At 46.2% G+C, this 21,368-nt stretch overlaps 1 protein-coding gene across 2 annotated transcripts in view; it reads left to right on the forward strand.

The window, feature by feature from the left end:
• LOC138299906 (membrane cofactor protein-like) overlaps nt 1-21,368 on the forward strand; it is a 637,582-nt gene that overhangs the window by 144,141 nt on the left and 472,073 nt on the right. For both annotated transcript variants that reach the window (XM_069238620.1, XM_069238621.1), the window contains exon 4: nt 16,017-16,208. In XM_069238620.1, the coding sequence (XP_069094721.1) occupies nt 16,017-16,208 (192 nt within the window). The remainder of the gene's footprint in view (nt 1-16,016; nt 16,209-21,368) is intronic.

Consider the following 21,368-nt stretch of genomic DNA (forward strand, 5'->3'; position numbering starts at 1 on the left):
CCCGCAGCCCGGGACAGGCTCAAGACATACTCACCTGTTTACATTACTATAGGTAGAGGGAGGCTATACTGTCAGCAGTTCGCAAACAAACCACAAATGATTTTGAAGGCCATAAACTGGACCTCTTCCAGGACCTTTCATCGGGGACCTTGCAACGCCGCAGGACCCTTCGGCCTGTGACAGATGTCCTCAGGGAGAAAGGAATTAGGCATAAATGGGGCCACCCCTTTTGTCTACAATTTGTCTGGCAGAATGGAACACGAAGCATCCGCACACTGGAAGATGCCCAGGTGATACCAGACATACCGCTGCAGGTGGGAGACACTACGTCTCAGGGGGCCACACAGGATCAACAGCCAGATGCCGAAGGAGGTCACCGCAAAGCCCTACCACGCAGATATAAATAAAAAATCACATGAACCTTGAGAGCAAAAAAGAGAGGGCTGCATTACTTAAAAGTCTGCGAAACCTAGACAGTGCGTCAGAAGCTGACTCGGAGCATTAGGGCTGCTTTGCCCAGCCTCTACAGATTGTCGCTTACCCTGTTAGTGGTGTTGGTTGTGGGAGTCCTTGCAGCATCTCCTGTTGATAGTGGTGGGTAGATGGCAGGCCATGGTTAGTGGCACTGGACTGGCAGAGCTTCACTTCCCCCTAATAGTGGATGATGAACAATGGACCGAGGCGCCAAATTGTACCCCACAGAAATGTTTGTTTCCGTTCCCAGATGGGTAACTATGTTAATTGTTGTTACATGTTCATTCCTGTTATTCCTATTTTCTTGATGATCACATTAGGTTTATATCTTATATTAATGACTCCTATGGGTATTCATGCTGGAGCCTCTCAACCTATGGTCAGACAATTGGGACATGGCCTAGCACTTTTTATATATCACTGTAATGGCACACATACTTAGGCCCTCATTATTACCCTGGCGGTGGGTGATAAAGTGGCGGTAATACTGCCAATAGGCTGGCGGTAAGTACCGCCAAATTATGACCATGTCGGTGAGAACTCCCATAGACAGCCAATGTACCACACCATCCGCCAGGGCGGAAATAACCCTCACCACGGGAGCAGCCGCCAACAGCCAGGTGGAAGACAAAGTACCGCCCACCATAGTAAGACACTCCGATCTGCCACCTTTTCCAGGCGGAACCAACGCCATCAAAATCCTGGTGGAAACACATCACAGAAGAGAAAGGGCTCTCCTTCGGAGACACAAGGAAGAACAACGCCACCATGGAACCCGAACTGCAAGTTTTCCCGATGATATTCTACGTTATGCTCCACCTGGAACACCAATGCCGACGAAAACGACGACTGTGAGTACAGCCGCCTAGCACACAAGGGAGGGTGGAAAAAGAGAGTGACACACAAACGCACGTCACACGCACGACACGCACCCAACACACACACAACCAGCTGCACACAAAAAACAATATGTTCCTGAAAAATGGAAGAATAATGCAAGGACAACAGGAATGAACGAAAATTATTGTAATCAGATCAAATTCAAAATCAATAATTCGATTTGTCAATGAAACAGATATGTACACCTGTACACAAAGGGACACTACCCAGGTCAATGTTCAAATGGTCCACATGGCCACAGGGCACAGTCTAAGGCCCAACTCGAATCCTGACCACATCCAGATAGTACACTGCAGGGGCATCAGTTTGTAAATAGGCAGGCACCTCATGGGGATTGGGGGGCACCTCTGCCGGATGCGGGAACAAGCCCACTGTTTCTGGATGCGGCAACATGCCCATTGCTCTGTCCTGGGGAGTGCAAGGCCACAGTCTCTCAGGTAGGTGACTTGCCCACTGGTTCTGGAGGGGCCAACTCGCACAGCAGCCCCTGGAGTGTGGCCTATATGGTGTCTGCTGGCGGTGACAGCTGCAGTGTGGTGGTGAATGGTAGAGACTCCTGGATAGCCTTTGCACTGTCTGATGGCTGCAATGTGGTGGTGGCTGGAGGAGCCTCCTGGGCAGCCTCTGCACTGTCTGATGGCTGCAGTGTGGTGGTGGATGGAGGAGCCTCCTGGGCAGCCTCTGCACTGTCTGATAACTGCAATGTGGTGGTGTATGGAGGAGCCTCCTGGGCAGCCTCTCCACTATCTGATGGCTGCAAATCATCAGCTGGCGGTGGGGGCCCGTGACAGCTGGTGGGGGTGGAGGTGTTACCCTGACAGCCTCTGCTGGAGTAGACGGCTTTGGAGGAGGCCAGAGCCTGAACCAATCTCTGTTGGGCCACCAATCCACTGTGGATGCCCTCCAGAAATGCATTGCATTGCATTGCTGCATCTGGGATGCCAGCCCCTGGATGGCATTCAGTATGGTTGATTGCCCAACAGAGATGGATCTCAGGAGGTCAGTAGCCTCCTCACACAGGGCAGCAGGGTTCACTGGGGCAGGGCCTGAGGTGCCTGGGGCGAAGGGGATGCCCACCCTCTTGGGTGAGCGGGCACGGGAAACTCGCTGAGTGGCAACTGGGAGGGCGGTGCTGGTACGGGGGTGGTGGATGTACCTGCAGCCGGGGTGGTCACAGAGGTGTCCGCCGCCATCAGGGAGCTTCCATCGGAGGAGGTATTTGAGTCTGTGTTGTCTCCGCCCTGGTGCTCCCCGCACCCTCTGTCCCACTGGTTTCCTTGGCTTCCGTGGATTCCGCCTTCTGGGTTATTTGGGATGCAGCACCCTCTCGCCGGTGCTCCTTCTCCTCCGCCAGATGATGCTAATGCACAAAAGGACAGGATGACAAAACAAGAAAGGGGAGAGAGAGACAAAGGATACACATGGTCAATGACTGCACCGACACCACAGTTGGCATACACATCACCGTCACACAGAGGGAACAAAGCACTATGCATTGCACTACCATTGATATGGCTAGTCACTAAGGCAAGATGAGGAGCACACACCGCCAACAGCAGCACTCCTGGGACCCACAATGCCCTGTCGCAAATAGACTGCTAACACGCTAGGTTACCTGTATTTGCCATGCAACCATTGCCTTTCAGATGACCCATGCTGCAATGTCTGGCCTGACCTTAGGGGCACCCACTAACACACATCCACCACCCGGATACCACCCCACCAGCCAAAATATGTAATGATACCCACTATACTCACCCTCTTGTGGCTGCTGCCATTCCCTCAGGGTAGGCTACCGCTAGTATGTGGGCCATCGGGTGGGGGGGGGGGGGTCAGGTTCTGACGGGCACCCTTTCCTCTTTGGGAGGCCATTTCCAGCTGGACCTCCGCGGTCTTCCATGTCCAGCGTCTCAGGTCCTCCCACCGTTTCGGACAGTGGGTGCTCTGCCTGCCATAGACCCCCAGGACCTGCACGTCCTTGACGATGGCAAGCCATATTCCCTTCTTTTGATGGGTGCTGACCTGCAGAGGCAATACATGTCCAGCCTGTCTCACAAATGGCCCACCATATCTGTTTCCATCACCATTGGCACACACATAGCCCAGCGCACAACATGCACACCGCCAACAGACAATACCCCCACCCACCCTTACACTATGCTTGCACACACATCTCCATGCATCCTTGCCACATGCATCGTGACCAAAGTGTACTCACCTGTTGGTCTGGAGGCCCATAGAGCTGTCCGTACTGAGGTAGGACCCCATCTGCCAGTCACTTCAACTCCTCTGAAGTGAAGGCAGGGGCCCTTTCCCCAGTCACACAGGCCATTGTAGGTTCCAGACACAGGTCACAGCAGTACACGCAGTGTAGGTCTTCTCCTGTTGAAGGTCAGTAAACAAGTGAGGATTGAGTTAGAAAATGTCGGTCACGTCCGCGGCTGTGTACACCGTCACCGCCAGCGTAGATCCCCATTGGCCACTGTACTCTATAGAGCCCCGTATTATCCAATGAGGAATTGCACGGCGGTGCAAGACCACCTTCCGCCACAACGGCCAAAGTCGGCGGAGTTACCTCACTTCCACCTGTCCCACCCATCCACGACAGGCAGTCGCCATTTCAGGGGGGGGGGGGGAGTGGGAACAGGCATATCGACATTAACTGTGTCACAGCCTAGATTGGCACATACCTCACCATTTACACTGTCCAAATACATATGTTTACCATGTGGACTGATGTTGTGGTTTAGTTGTTCAAATTATGACAGCCTACTCACTCTTGTGCCCCTTAGATACCTACCACTGCGGATGAATAGGAGATGGAGACATACCCCCCCTGTATCCCCTTCGCTGCCAGACCTTTTCCCCCTCCTGTGCCGAGCCTTTTTTTGGCTATTTGGGGCAGTTTGCGCTTAGGCCCTCATAACTTTTGTTCACATAAGCTACCCTTGCCAAATTTGCGTCCTTTTTTCCCAACATCCTAGGGATTCTAGAGGTACCCAGACTTTGTGGGTTCCCCAGAAGGAGGCCAAGAAATTAGCCAAAATACAGTGAAAATTTCATTTTTTTCACAAAAATGGGAAAAAGGGGCTGCAGAAGTATTTCTGAAAAGTAGACTAAATTCTGAATTCAGCAAGGGGTAATTTGTGTAGATCCTAGAAGGGTTTCCTACAGAAAATAACAACTGAAAAAAAGAAATATTGAAATTGAGGTGAAAAAATCTGCAATTTTTCTCTACGTTTTACTCTAACTTTTTCCTGCAATGTCAGATTTTTTTAAAGCAATATACCGTTACGTCTGCTGGACTCTTCTGGTTGCGGGGATATATAGGGCTTGTAGGTTCATCAAGAACTCTAGGTACCCAGAGCCAATAAATGACCTGCAACCTGCCTTGGGTTTTCATTCTATACCGGGTATACAGCAATTCATTTGCTGAAATATAAAGAGTAAAAAATAGCTATCAAGAAAACCTTAGTATTTCCAAAATGGGCACAAGATAAGGTGTTGAGGTGCAGTGGTTATTTGCACATCTCTAAATTCCGGGGTGCCCATACTAGCATGTGAATTACAGGGCATTTCTCAAATAGACGTCTTTTTTTACACACTCTCTTATATTTGGAAGGAAAAAATGTAGGGAAAGACAAGGGGCAATAACACTTGTTTTGCTATTCTATGTTCCCCCAAGTCTCCCGATAAAAATGATACCTCACTTGTGTGGGTAGGCCTAGCGCCCGCGACAGGAAATGCCCCAAAACACAACGTGGACACATCCCATTTTTTTACAGAAAACAGAGGTGTTTTTTGCAAAGTGCCTACCTGTAGATTTTAGCTCCTAGCTCAGCCGGCACCTAGGGAAACCTACAAAACCTGTGCATTTTGGAAAACTAGAGACCTAGGGGAATCCAAGATGGGGTGACTTGTGGGGCTCTGACCAGGTTCTGTTACCCAAAATCCTTTGCAAACCTCAAAATTGGGCTAAAAAAAACACATTTTCCTCACATTTCGGTGACAGAAAGTTCTGGAATCTGAGAGGAGCCACAAATTTCCTTCCACCCAGCGTTCCCCCAAGTCTCCCGATAAAAATGATACCTCACTTGTGTGGGTAGGCCTAGCGCCCGCGACAGGAAATGCCCCAAAACACAACGTGGACACATCCCATTTTTTGACAGAAAACAGAGGTGTTTTTTGCAAAGTGCCTACCTGTAGATTTTGGCCTCTAGCTCAGCCGGCACCTAGGAAAACCTACTAAACCTGTGCATTTTTGAAAACTAGAGACCTAGGGGAATCCAAGATGGGGTGACTTGTGGGGCTCTGACCAGGTTCTGTTACCCAAAATCCTTTGCAAACCTCAAAATTGGGCTAAAAAAAACACATTTTCCTCACATTTCGGTGACAGAAAGTTCTGGAATCTGAGAGGAGCCACAAATTTCCTTCCACCCAGCGTTCCCCCAAGTCTCCCGATAAAAATGATACCTCACTTGTGTGGGTAGGCCTAGCGCCCGCGACAGGAAATGCCCCAAAACACAACGTGGACACATCCCATTTTTTGACAGAAAACAGAGGTGTTTTTTGCAAAGTGCCTACCTGTAGATTTTGGCCTCTAGCTCAGCCGGCACCTAGGAAAACCTACTAAACCTGTGCATTTTTGAAAACTAGAGACCTCGGGGAATCCAAGATGGGGTGACTTGTGGGGCTCTGACCAGGTTCTGTTACCCAGAATCCTTTGCAAACCTCACAATTTGGCTAAAAAAACACATTTTCCTCTCATTTAGGTGACAGAAAGTTCTGGAATCTGAGAGGAGCCACAAATGTCCTTCCACCCAGCTAGGCCCACAAAAGGAAATGGCCCAAAACAAAACGTGGACACATCACATTTTTTCACAGAAAACAGAGGTGTTTTTACAAAGTGCCTACCTGTGGATTTTGGCCTCTAGTTCAGCCGGCCCCAGGGGGGGCAGAAATGGCCTAAAATAAATTTGGTGTGTGTCATAATATAGTGAACAGATATTCGCCACTGCAGCGGTATGTTAGTGTAAGGAAATGCCTCCTTGGCATGGTTACCCCCTGACTTTTTGCCTTTGATGCTAAGTTTTGAGTGCTGGGACGGACCCTGCTAACCAGGCCCCAGCACCAGTGTTCTTTCCCTAAACTGTACCTTTGCTTCCACAATTGGCACAGCCCTGGCACTCAGATAAGTCCCTTGTAACTGGTACCCCTGGTAACCAGGACCCTGATGCCAGGGAAGGTCTCTAAGGGCTGCAGCATGTCTTATGCCACCCTGGGGACCTCTCACTCAGCACATGCACACTGCCTCACAGCTTGTGTGTGCTGGTGGGGAGAAAATTACTAAATCGACATGGCACTCCCCTCAGAGTGCCATGCCAACCTCACACTGCCTGTGGCATAGGTAAGTCATCCCACTAGCAGGCCTTACAGCCCTAAGGCAGGGTGCACTATGCCACAGGTGAGGACATATGTGCATGAGCACTATGATCCTATAGTGTCTACGCCAAACCTTAGACATTGTAAGTGCAGAGTAGCCATAAGAGTATATGATTTGGGAGTTTGTCAAACACGAATTCCAGAGTTCCATAATGGCTACACTGAAATCTGGGAAGTTTGGTAGCAAACTTCTCAGCACAATAAATGCACAGTGATGCCAGTGTGGAATGTATTGTAAATGTAGAGATGCCCCCTGAATACCAAACAAAGCCTGTACTGGGTGGAGGTGCTTATCACCTCCCCCTGCAGGAACTGTAACACCTGGCGGTGAGCCTCAAAGGCTCACCCCCTTTGTTACAGCGCCATAGGTCATCCCAGCTAGCGGAGATGCCCGCCCCTCCGGCCACTGCCTCCACTTTTGGCTGCAAGGCTGGAGGAGATAATTAGGAAAACAAGGAGGAGTCACCCACCAGTCAGGACAGCCCCTAAGGTGCCCTGAGCGGAGGTGTCCCCAGCCTTTAGAAATCCTCCATCTTAGTTTTGGAGGATTCCTCCAATAGGAGTAGGGATGTGCCCCCCTCCCCTCCGGGAGGAGGCACAAAGAGGGTGTAGCCACCTTCCAGGACAGTAGCCATTGGCTGCTACCCTCCCAGACCTAAACACCCCCCTAAATTTAGTATTTAGGGGCACCCAAGATCTCAGGAAATCAGATTCCTGCAACTTGAAATAAAGAAGAAGGACTGCTGAACTACAAGCCTGCAAAGACGACAACTGCTTTGGCCCCAGCCCTACCGGCCTGTCTCCTGACTCGAAAACCTGCAACCAGTGACGCATCGAACAGGGACCAGCGACCTCTGAAGCCTTAGAGGACTGCCTTGACCCCCAGGACCAAGAAACTCCCATGAGCAGCGGCTCTGCTCAACAACCTGCAACAAATTTGCAACTTTTCTACAACTTTAAAGACCTCAGTCTTCCCGCCAGAAGCGTGAGACTTCACACTCTGCACCCGACGCCCCCGGCTCGAGATCCAGAGAACTAACACCACAGGGAGGACTCCCCGGTGACTGCAACCCCGTGAGTAGCCCGAGACGACCCCCTGGACCACCACAGCGACGCCTGCAGAGAGAATCCAGAGGCTCCCCCTGACTGCGACTGACCATTACTTACCTCCCCCAGGAACTGTTGATTTTTGCACTGTCTACTTTTAAAATAGCCTGTTGCCATTTTAACAAAAACTGTATATGTTATTGCTGTAATTCAAAGTTCCTAACTTACCTGTGTGGAGTACCTTGCATTTTATGTATTTACTTCAAATCTTCAACTTGTGGTTCTAAAAATAAATTAAGAAAATATATTTTTCTATACAAAAACTATTGGCCTGGAGTTAAGTCTTTGAGTGTGTGTTCCTCATTTATTGACTGTGTGTGTACAACAAATGCTTAACACTACCCTCTGATAAGCCTACTGCTCGACCACACTACCACAAAATAGAGCATTACAATTATCTAATTTTGCCACTACCTTACCTCAAAGGGGAACCCTTGGACTCTGTGCACACTATTTCTTACTTTGAAATAGTATATACAGAGCCATCTTCCAACAGTTGGTGGCTGTTAGCGTGGTGGTAGGCAGCATTTACCGCCGATGTCATAATGAGGGCCTTAGTCTTTATGTCAGGGGTCTTAATGGTCCTGTGAAGAAGCTGAATACCTCTCCTTACTTTGGGAAATGAAAAGCAACATATGTCTTATGCAAGAAACTTACTTGTTAAGAGTGGACTGGAAACAGCCGTGGTCACAATGGTATGACCGTCAGAACCATTCATCGGGGCAGGGAAGGCGGGCGGGGGTGGCAATGTTACTGGCCACATATTTCCCAGCGAAGGTGGTAGGCATTCAAACGGAGATACCCAGGAGACTTCTGTCCCTACCCAGCAACATACATGGCTGCACAATAACCGTAGCAAACATCTATGACCCCAGTGACGACCAAGAGAGCTTTCTTAAAGACACAATAGGGAGAGCCCTCATCACACCAAACATAGATATAATTGTAGGAGGAGATTTTAACATAGTTTCAGACTCCTAAATAGATAGATCTGCCCCAACAACATGGTCAGACAGGATCCTTTTCAAAAGGTTTCCGGGAATAGCTGTGTGAGGCTGGCCTGACAAACATATGGCACCTGCATCATCCCATAGACAGAACCTACACATTTTTTCCAGCTGCCCACTAAACGAACACTCGTATAGATCCCTTTCTCACCACGCCATGCATTACTAATGCAGTGTCATGCTCTTAGATTGGGGCGGGCCTCCATTTCCGATCACTCTTCTATTACTCTGCATCTCATCCTCCCCACTGAACATGCGATCCTAGTGCTTCAGTACTAAATTTCTAACATATGAGGACATATTCATGATACAATAGGCCATTATGTACTTACAAATGACGACTCCGCGACCAACATTACCAAATTATGGGAAGCCCTGAAGGTGGTTATTAGAGGCCAATTTATAGGTATAGCGGCAAGATTTATCACAATCCGACGCAATAAACAACATCAGCTAGAGGACACTATTTGGGACCTGGAGGCCTCACACCGACTTATGGGGTCTATGGCAACCAAGAGGTTCCTGACCACGACCCGGAATTAGCTGTGAACACTACATATGGATAAGGCAGAATACGCCTTACTCTGGACAAAACAGAAGCACTACGGAGGAGGGGGAATTGGCAGTAGGGGGAGGGGAATAAGGCAGGCCGTCTGCTGGCCCATCGTCTCCGCTCTTAGGCCATGAAGTGGAGGGTGGCGGAGCTGAGGTTGCCCGATGACACCTTGATACTCCGGGAGGACCTGATTCTTAAGCAATTCGAAGCGGTCTATGCTGCCCTCTATGCCACTGATGAACTTGATCTTGATGGTGTGGAGGCTTATCTGGACTCTGTCCCTCTGGCTCCGATCCCTCCATTGGCTCGTGCAAACCTAGACAAAGACATCACTCCTTCTGAAGTACTCCTGGTCATTCAACGCCTCCAAGTGGGGAAAGCTCCGGGTACTGATGGCTTTGGGGCGGAGTTCTACAAGACTTTTGAAACCCAGTTAGCTCCAGTACTGGCTACGGTGTAACGCTTTAGGCACTTCTAGCTCCTCCACCCCTCACTACGATGCAACTGGGCACTATAATGGTCACCCCTAAGCCCGGAAAGGATCCATGGCTGTGCTCCTCATATAGTCCCATCACTTTGTTAAATGTGGACACTAAGAACTTCACGGGCATACAGGCCAATAGACTGGGCCCTTACATGCAAAACTTAGTAGACCAGGACCAGACCGCGTTCGTTCCCGAAAGGCCCTTTGTTGATAATACTAAGCGTCTCTGCCATTTACTGGATAAGATTCACTGCTCGCAACTACCCGCCCTGTTCCTTTCTATTGATGCAGAGAAAGCTTTCGACCGCGTGCTTTGGCCATATCTCCATGCAGTCCTGGGGTATTGTGGCTTGGGAAAATGATTCAATGTAACTATGATGCCCCCAGGGCTATGGCGAGTGTGAATGAATGGAACCCTTTCCCGGCAACTTCCTATTTCTAAGGGCATGCAATAGGGCTGCCCCCCTCACCCCCTCACTATTTGCACTATATGTAAGGAGCCCTTTGCTGAACATATATGACAACATCCAAGCATAATAGGCATTCCTATTGGTGGTAGCACACATAAGCTGGCCCTAAATGTGGATGATGTACTGCTTCATCTGTCCCAGCCATGGACTTCCCTCCCGGCTGTCATGGAAGAGCTGATGGCCTTCGGTGGGGTGTCCGGTTTCAAAACTAACCTACATAAATCATTCATTCTGAATCTTATTATACTGGAGGCGAATAGGGCTTCCTTGGAAGTGTCCCTTCCTTTATCCTGGTTACGTACAGGATTACAAATATGGGGTCTGCAATCCTCCCCACATTAGACTCTACGGTAGAGCACAATTATAACACAATTCTGCAGACTGCTCATGTGGACAAAACTGAGTGGAAAGCAAATAGCCTTTCTTGGCTGGGCCTCTTGGCTGCAGTTAAGATGATGCTCTTGCCTAAAGTGCTGTATATTATGCAATCCTTACCCCTGCAACCGCCCCTAACTTACTGGACAAAATACAAATGCACATCTGGGACTATATGGGCTGGCAAGAAAGCCAGAATGGAGAAGGCTCAAGCATACCTTCCACAGGTCAAGGGGGGAGCTGGGAATCCCACACCCGTTGAGCTACTAGCATGCAGCCCAATTACGCGATTTGGTAGAATGGTCACGGCCATACACCGAGAAGCATTGGTGTTTTATCGGCCAAGACGTGGCCAGTGTACATATTTAGAAGATCCAATGGCTGCCAAAGAAACACCGTCCACCAGGTGTATACATCTTCCCCATCTTGCGAACCACATTAAGGACCTGGGATAGAGTTCAAGTGAGAAAAAGGCTGTCCAGCCTGGTTTCTCCACAGACCCCATTCATTGGAAACCCAGATTTCCCCTCCTGCACAGAGCAAACCATCGTTCGCTGTCTGGAGAGAGGCCAATTGTAAAAGAATTGGCGACCACTTTGATGCAGCTGGGAACATGGGCTTTGCCCAACTACAGGAGGGTTACGACCTTCCAGACACAGCATATTGGCAATATTTGGCTGTCTGCCACTGGGTGACATCCTCAATGATTTGCTCTCATGCGAGCAGACCCCTTACGCAATTTGAAAGATGGTTGCTTACTGATACATCTGATAAACAACTTCTGTCTGACAAATACATCTTTTTAATTAACCCCCTACCCCTACGCTGCCTCAAACTTCATCCATGCATAGATGGGAGATGAAGTGCCGCCTCTCATTGATGGATAAGTAGAGGCGTAATGTCCTTCGTTGGGCACGGGCCACAGCACGCAATATGACTACTAAAGAAATGTTTCTAAAAATAGCGCGCTATTGGTACTATACACCTGCGAGGATTGCTCGGTGGAGAACCAGTAGGGACAGTAAATGTTGGCGTAACTGTGGCCAAAATGGCACGCTTACTCACGTACTGTGGCATTGCCCTAAAATTGATTCCTTTTGCGAAGTTGTTTTACAATCTGGCTACTTAAATTATGGAACATATTAGGAATGGAAAACCTGACAGCAGCTGCGGCTGGCTTGCTGCCCCTTTTTGATAAAATGTGGGGTCTGTGTATCCGATATCTGGCGGAGGAGTTTATGGAACCTTACATTCCCTCTGTACTTATGTATTCTCCGATTGACCACCTCTGTTACTAGCTGACTCTAAATGTGTTAGACTGCTAAGGCTTTAGAGAGAGGCAGCTAAATTGCTTTGTTTACTCCCCAAACTACCTACTGGACTTTACACAGGAATGGTCATTATTATAAGTGTTCTTCCTACCTTCAACCTGAAATCAGTATAATATGTATATGTATATAGAAGCATTAAGGCCAGAGGTAGAGATTGAAAGCAGAGATGAGAGGGTGTGTGTAGGGGTGAAGAAAAAAATTTGAAAGACAGACTGAGTTATTATGAGAGGGGAGCATTAGAATAGAAAGAATGACGTCCAAAGTGTGGACACAGGGTGACAGAGAAATAGAAACAAGAGGGAAAGAGTAAGAAATCGCGTGTGTGTGCTTGAGAGGGACAGAGGAAGTGAGAGAGAGAGAATTAATTAAACCGAGAGGGGGGGGGGGATCAAATAGTGCTTGTCAGAATGAGAGCGACCACAGGAGAGATTAAAATAAATAAAGGATGAGTGCCTCGGTCAAAGAAAGAGAGAAGGCAGAAGACTAGAGACAGAGAGAAAAAAGAGCAGCAAAGAGGAGAGGGGAAATGCTAAGAGGAAAAGTGGAAAGAGCTAAACAGTGGAGAGAAAGAGGAAGAAGAGAAAGTGCGATATTATTCAGATGCAAACTTTGTCTCCTAAGAACAACTTACGAATATTCACAAATTGGCTGCTAACGGTATTGATTTGGTGTGATTATGAAATACTTGAGATATAAATCAACCCCGAATTAGATAATCTTAAGAAAAATTATCAAGGACTACAAATATCACAAAGTGACCGTCTCAGAACCAAACCTCCATAGAGAACGCACGGTCAAAACAAAAAGCCTCCAAGGACTCGACAGGAATTTGTGTAGGTAGCCTGAAACCGTTTGGTCATTGGTCTGTACTATAAGGAAGGAACACGAGAACACACTGTACAAGGTTGGGAGAAATTAAACATTTACAGGCAAATGCTTGTGAAATTGCCAACGTTTGGAAACATTTAGAATGTTCACCTTACATTTTTAAACGTGCTAAACGGCTTTTTGTCTTCCTGCACAAAACAGTTGGTAATCTTACAGCCGGGACACTGAACAAAGACTAATGAGACACTGTTGCCGTCATATGTCAAGACGTTTATAGTTTTAATTAATTCTATTTAATATTGATTTTATATTGTAACAATTTTAGTGAATCAAACAAAGTATTTACTTACTTAAAATGAGCCTCTAGATATGTTTAAGCAAATGGATAGCTGAGAGAGTTGTGTATTCTGAGGGATAGTTCTTCATCGAACTGCAGCCTCTAAGATTTCTGCAACATGTAGAAAGTGCTTGCTCTCAGAGGCCTGTCAAATCTAACATATGACATTGTATTATCTCAGGCATCATCCTGTAGAAGTTTCTCTGTAACCATACGGAAAGCTCTGATGTCATAACCTATAACATCTCTAAAAAGAGGGAGTGCTACCTGAAGGGGCAACTTTACTACTTGAAGCCTCAACATGCGAGTTCCCTGTAGCACAATGGATAGTTACTCTAAGGGTCGTTAGTGTATAAGACGCCAGTAAGGATGAATCTGTTTCCCAAAGCCAGAAAGGCGAGTGCAACGTGTTGGCAAGCTCTCCTGCCTGAAGTACATGCGAGAAGGCATACAATAATAAGATCTGTATAACCAAAACTGTTTATTGAACCTGAGCCATCTTTGCTTTCTGGAGCCCGAGTCTTTAAGATGTGTGTACCATTGGATGACTCGCCACGCTGTAGTCTGAACCTTTACAGTGTCTGTAATCTGAAAGATTGCTTTTTAGACTTCACCTCTAAGCACTCAGATCGGTACCTGAACTTTACTTTTTAAGATGTGTCGCTAGAAGCATAGCTTTTCTGGGTGAATCGTTAGTTTGGGTTGGGTAACCTGGGCAAATGGGTGGAGTCTGTGCCAGAGGCCTCATAAGTAAACAGGGTTGGCTCATGGGTCAGACCCGAAACTTAAAGGGCTACAATTACTTAGGAATGTTGTAATTTGAATGCTCTCGTATTTAGACGGGTGTGCGCTCGTCTGCCTCCTCCCAAACCGGCACTAATGACCCTTCATTGAGATCGACGTGGTATTGCTTGACTTTACTTCCACCAAGCCAGTCTATTTCATTTTTCGTATATAGAGCAAACTTGACGTAAAAGTATTGGAGCGCTTTTTGTGAACACCCGCACATTACACAGGGTCACGTCAGAATCAAGGGACGTTGAACAAACGCCGAGACTGGAACCTGGCTTCATATTCAGCAGTTCCAAAGTCGGCTGCTCTGCCCATAATGGTACATCCTCTCCCTTTGGCAAACAAACTTTTGTACCGCACAGTAGTGAACACCTATGGCGCTCATTTAATGTCGTTTGGAGGGTTCTGCTGTGGACCGGAGCACTCCCGACTGTGCATAATCACCTCGAGGGCCCAGCAGTGAGAAGCAGAAGGAACAACCGGCTTCGTCAAGAACGACCAAAAGAACTTCCCCAAGAGCCCCAACATACACCAGACAATAAACCCTAGGGGAGAGGATGTGGCGTGACAGCCAGAGCTGCCGACTTTGGAGCTGGGGAACATGGTTCAAGTCTTGGCCTGGCTCAACATCTTGTAATTCTGGGCAAATCACTTAACCTCCCCTTGCTACCAGAAATGAATGTGTCCTTGTGTAATCTAACGGTGCTCATGTAAAGTGCCCTAATACCTTTGTGTCGAGTTTGCACTATTTAAAACTGCAATAAATAAAGCAAGCGCTCCAGTACCTTTGTGTCAAGTTCTCCCTACATAAAACTGCACACAAAAATACATTTTAAAAAAACCTGCAGATATCTCAAAGAAACAGCAAGATGCCCAAAAACAAGGAAGAGGAAAAAACAACATACCCCAGGAGTGCAAAGCGGCAAGGGGAAAGAAAAAAAGTAGCACAGTAAAGTGGAACCCCATCCGACATCCATTAGGACGAACAATCCCTGTGTTCCAGTCACTGATTTTGCCACCTCTGACGCTAGGAGTCGCGAAGGCAGTGCTAGGGGTTGCAAGGGGCAAGACAGGGGTGGCAGTTGAGACCCCTGGCAACCCCTAAATGACGCCCCTGCCACTCTCCCCATCGTTTGTTTGTCTCAAAAGCGTGTATCCCACAGATGCTTGGTTTAGGCAGTTTGAAGTCTTTCTCACATTTAATGGTTAATGTGGTAAAAAATGTGGCAGGCAACCCATTCAGAGTGCCCTAAACCCAAGAATAAAACGGGGAAATTTAAGTTCCCCATTCACTTGTATTTTATGAGAACGAGTAATAGCCAGGTTAAACATATGTTCGATGGCATGTGTGGCTGTAGATACACATTCTATGTATAAGCTCGCCATCTAGTGTTTGGTTCGGATTTGGTACAACTTGTTCCCAACATCAATAGCGCACATCATTTCAGCTGTATTCCTTTATTTTTAACTATTAAGCTCTACAGTGGGACGGTTTGGCTGATTTACTGCACACCTTCACTTTCAGGTCAACAACTTGCTGCTCCTGTGAAAGGACAGGGTACACCTGGCATATTTAAGTAACCCCATGTCCGTCGTTTCCCTTTGCGCAAAAACGCACAGTTAGAGTAAGAAGCATACGGTGCCTCACGGAGAGGTGCACCAATTTGACGAACATTTAGATTTTTTTCATTGTTATTTTTAAAAGCTAAGAACCTTTCAATTGTTTGGCTATGAGTCAGAGACTTAATACATTTACAGTATTGCAAATGGAAAAGAAACCGTGCATGTTTACTCTTGAAAATACGTTTTACTTTATACTTGCAGTATCAAATCACTTTGGTGAACTTGGTATTTTTAAATATGCAAGGCACATTTCTCTTATTGGCATTTCTTCTTTTTTTATTTTTCAACAGGTAGCTGTAACGTTCCAACAAGGTTTGATTTTGCAGAAGTCCTGGACATCCATATAAACCAAAATGTGTTTCCAGTTGGCACTAATGTAACTTACAAGTGCCGACCCGGCTATGTTCCACTGCGCAGGAGGGTCAACACAATAACGTGCCTTGATACATTAGAATGGTCCACAATCCCTGAATTCTGTGATCGTAAGTACTTAGCTGTTTTGTGCACAGTCTTTATTATACTGGCTACAATAGTCATATCAAAATCTGATTCCCATGCGAGTGCAAAGGTACAGAAAAATGCTTTATTATATTATGTTTATTATTCACAGATTCTCATATGAATGACTGAATTAAACAGGCATTTTTCATTTGCCGTATAGTTGAAACATGGGGCCTGAGGTATTCGTATCTGTTAACTTGTATGTGCAAATAACTCACACACTGGTTAGCAAACAGTTATGCAATTTGCGATGTGAGGTATAGATAAGGAGGCCGCTTCGCAAATTGCCAATTTGCTGGGGGTTCCAAAACTAACTGCCTAATGTATGTTAATTAGGTAGGTCGGTATTTGTGACTACCTGAAAATGGCTACAACCAGTGCTTTAAATGGGCCGGTACTGAGTACCGGCACTTTTTTATTTTGAGAGGGAGAGTACCGGCATATCTCAAGAAAAACGTCATACTTTTAATTGGAGAGTACCGGCACTTCTCAGAAACTAGCAGGTACTCTGATAGAGAGTACCTGCACTTCTATTTTTCCATTTAAAGCACTGGCTACAACCACACTGATGGTTGCTTGCAAGGACAGAATACCTCCATACCTGCGTGCACATTCACAATCTGAAACATTTATTTTTCAATAAAGCCCATTAAAGGGACAAGTGCTTCTTTAAAAAACAAAAAGTGATGTTATATTATGTTACGTTATGTGTAGTTGGACAGCGCAGAACTCCCTCGGGAGAGTAATAGCAGTGGCAGAGCTGGCCATGTCTGGGGCCTAGCCGAAGAGCCATGTGTTCAGTTTCTTGGGAAAATAAAATGCTGAGGAGGCGCCTCTAATGTGTAGGGGCAAATCGTTCAAAGAGTTGGAAGTGAAGTAGAGGGCATGCCGGTTCGTTCAGGTTCTGTGTTTGCGGGGATGTTTTTTATTTTTTTTATGGAGTTTATACCTTCAGAACCAAATAAACTCAATACAGTGCAAAGCATATGAGACCCCTCATGTACCCATCTCTCAGGAGTATTACTTACACAGACAAAAAGATATATATCAGCAGTGACTGATCTAGCAGAGCATCACAGTGGTCCTCAACGCATAGTTTTACCATAATGAAACCAATTTATAAACAAGCGATACATACCAGAATTTCAATATAAGCATAGCTGGTAGCCATCATCATTATATACATAACTGGACCCCGTTTGGTAATCCCATGCCGTCTCATCGGAAGGTGCACCCTCGTCCCTACATGCCAAGCACATGTGTTGTTCCTCTGCCTCTCCCCACTCCAAGATATCCAGTATTCCACTGATGTACTCCTAGAGCTCATCCAGCCCATGGCCACCCTGCATTTAGCCAACATTAGAGCCAGTTGTGCCACATTGTATGGAATGTTTCACCCCCTGGGCTGCGCCGCCACCACCCCCAGTAGGCATGTCAGTGGCATAAATGCTATGCCCGTAACCTTCGCAACCACTTCCTGCCAGAAACGCTGCAGGATTTAATGTAACATGGGCCCTAATATATAGTGCAATGTGTTGGGTTTATGTCAGTATGATTCTGTACAATTATTTAGTTTCGTAAGGACGCAAGTAGATAACTTGGTGTCCGTAGGATGTACCACAGTATTGGGGGGTCAGTGTCACAAGAAAGCCTGTTGGATATGTTACATTGACAGGTCTTAACTATACCAATATCGATATCGACACCAACCCCTAAAATAACTATTTATTACAGCAATGCGCATACACATTTGTGGAGAGCCCCTTTTGTTGTACATGATTCGAAGGGGCAGCAAGAGCAAAACTGTTCCCAGCCAGCACTACAACATAACTAGCGATTGCAAAACGTGTTTTCAGCCAGCCCTAAAATGTAAAAATGTAGTTTATCTTTAGGAAACATGCATATAATCACAGATGTTGAGAGAATCTAGAGAGGCTCCATATATGAGGTCTTCTTTTAAAAGGAACACCGGGAACAATTTCCCCTAGCGAGAGCATAGTAGAGAAAATGTTTACCTGTAAATAAGATTTTTCTTTTGAAGGTGACTGCCCCATCCATATGGTGTTCATTCCTATGAGGTGAGCAGGGATCTTCCCGTTATATTTAATATTGCTTAAGGGTGTTTGAAAGGTTGTTTGTGACTCCACAAAATGAAGACTTTAGATTTAGTTTCCACTTAACTGTTGACTTGCCAAGCCTGTGCTCTGGTTCTTGCTTTTTCATTAGTAGTACAGTTTGAAATTTCATTTAATTAAAACGAAACATACATTATAACCCAGTTTTCAGCCATATCAAGGGGGTTATTACAACTTTGGACGAGGTGTTAATCTGTCCCATAAGTGACGGTAAAGTGACGGATATACCACTCGTATTATGAGTTCATTATATCCTATGGACCGCGTAATACGGCTGGTGGTATATCTGTCACATTTGGGACGGATTAACACCTCCTCCAAAGTTGTAATAACCCCCCAAATTTGTCAAATTCAGCTCGGAGTCCCTAGATGCCCGACTTGTAAGTGTGATTTGAACAAAGGCTAGAGTTAGGTTTTAGACCTGGCCTAGCTTTAGCTGTCTTGCCAACCCCATGTCTTCCAAAAAATACACAAAATGTATACATATGTAGGGGCTCCCAAGCAACCATTCTTTCACCATTGATCTGCTGATGTGTCACTCAAGTTATACGCCATCCACTGGATGCTTTCAATTTGAGTGACAAAAGCAAAAAGAACATATGATGGGCAGAATGCTGAACAATGCAAACATTCACCCCCAGTCACAAGGATTTGGGGTTAATCCTTTGTTTTTTGCCCAACACGCCACCCCACTTGGGACCCAGCCATATGCGAATCAGTCTTGACACTGTTCCCCATGGGAACAGTCCAGCCCGAACTACCAAGCCAGGTCCTCCCTGGACTGGAGACAAGCATCCTGAGACCAGTTTCAGGGTATCACACGTCATATGACAGGTTAGTTTGAATCCAGTGGCGCAATGAGTATGGGACCCACGTCTGGGCATAGCCTTCCCACTTAGGGCAACAAAAGCAAAAAGAACAGATGATGGACGGAATGCTGAACGATGCAAACATTCACCACCTGTCACAAGGATCTGAGTCGAATCCATTGTTTTTTTTTGCCCAACACGCCAACCCAGTTTGGACCCAGCCATATGCAAATCAGTCTTGACCCTGTTCCCCATGGGAACAGTCCAGCCCAAATTTGAGTGACTGTATTTTCCCTTGCACATGCATGCATGTATACACCTAAAAAATAGTTCCCCAATACCCAAAATTGTTAGACACTTGCACTTTCCAATGACTGCTAGTCACGATGTATAGTAGGGTTACAGCAGCTATTTTCTTAACTTTCAAGACATTTATTGTAAATTACAATGTTCATTCCTCACTGGTTAAAATTGCATGTCCTCAGCTTGATGCAGGTCACTTTTCACAAGGCTGCAGTAACAATGGATTTTTGCATTTGACTTTTAACCCCTTTGCTGCCAGGCCTTTTCCCCTCCTGTGCCGAGCTTTTTTTTGGGGCTATTTGGGGCAGTTTGCGCTTAGGCCCTCATAACTGTTTGTTCGCATAAGCTACCCACGCCAAATTTGCATCCTTTTTTTCCAACATCCTAGGGATTCTAGAGGTTCCCAGACTTTGTAGGTTTCCCTGAAGGAGACCAAGAAATTAGCCAAAATACAGCAACATTTTTTTTTTTTTTTTAAAATAAGAAAAAAGAGCTGCAGAAGAAGGCTCGTGGTTTCTTCCCTGAAAATGGCATCAACAAAGGGTTTGCGGTGCTAAAATCACCATCTTCCCAGCTTTTAGGTACAGGCAGACTTGAATTAGAAAACCCAATTTTTCAACATAATTCTGGCATTTTACTGGGCTATACCCCATTTTTACTATTTTTTGTGCTTTCAGCCTCCTTCCACTTAGTGACTGAAATGGGCGAGAAACCAATGCTGGATCCCAGAAAGCTAAACGTTTCTGAAAAGGAGACAACATTCTGAATTCAGCAAGGGGTCATTTGTGTAGATCCTACAAGTGTTTCCTACAGAAAATAACAGCTGAAATAAAAGAATATTGAAATTGAGGTGAAAAAAACAGCCCTAGGTATCCAGAGCCAATAAATGAGCTGCACCTTGCAATGGGTTTTCATTCTATATCTGGTATACAGCAATTCATTTGCTGAAATACAAAAAGTGAAAAACAGATATCAAGAAAACCTTTGTATTTCCCAAATGGGCACAAGATAAGGTGATGAGAAGCAGTGGTTATGTGCACATCTCTGAATTCCACGGTGCCCATACTAGCATGTGAATTACAGGGCATTTCTCAAATAGACATCTTTTTTACACACTGTCTTGCATTTGGAAGGAAACAATGTAGAGAAAGACAAGGGGCAATAACACTTGTTTTGCCATTCTGTGTTCCCCCAAGTCTCCCGATAAAAATGGTACCTCACTCGCGTGGGTAGGCCTAGCGCCCGCGACAGGAAGAGCCCTAAAACACAACGTGGACACATCACATTTTCACAAAGAAAACAGAGCTGTTTTTTGCAAAGTGCCTAGCTGTGGATTTTGGCCTCTAGCTCAGCCGGCACCTAGGGAAACCTAGCAAACTGCGTAGTTTTGAAAACTAGACACCTAGGGGAATCCAAGATGGGGTGACTTGTGGGGCTCTGACCAGGTTCTGTTACCCAGAATCCTTTGTAAACCTCAAAATGTGGCCAAAAAAACCCCCTTTTTCCTCTCATTTCGGTGACAGAAAGTTCTGGAATCAGAGAGGAGCCACAAATTTCCTACCACCCAGCGTTCTCCCAGGTCTCCCGATAAAAATGGTACCTCACTTTTGTGGGTAGGCCTACTGCCCACAACAGGAAATGCCCCAAAACACTATCTGGACACATTAAAATTATCAAATACAAAACTACCTGTTTTTGCGGGGAGGGCACTTGCGTTTTTGGTCCTGGGCTCAGCAGCCTTCTAGGGAAACCTATCAAACCCAGACATCTCTGAATACTAGACACCCGAGGGAGTCCAGTGAGGTGTGACTTGCATGGATCTCCCAATGTTTTCTTACCCAGAATCCTCAGCAAACCAACCTAACATTTAGCTCAAAGATATCACATTTTTCCC

Source organism: Pleurodeles waltl, chromosome 6 (assembly GCF_031143425.1).
Source record: "Pleurodeles waltl isolate 20211129_DDA chromosome 6, aPleWal1.hap1.20221129, whole genome shotgun sequence".
Lineage (NCBI taxonomy): Eukaryota > Metazoa > Chordata > Amphibia > Caudata > Salamandridae > Pleurodeles > Pleurodeles waltl.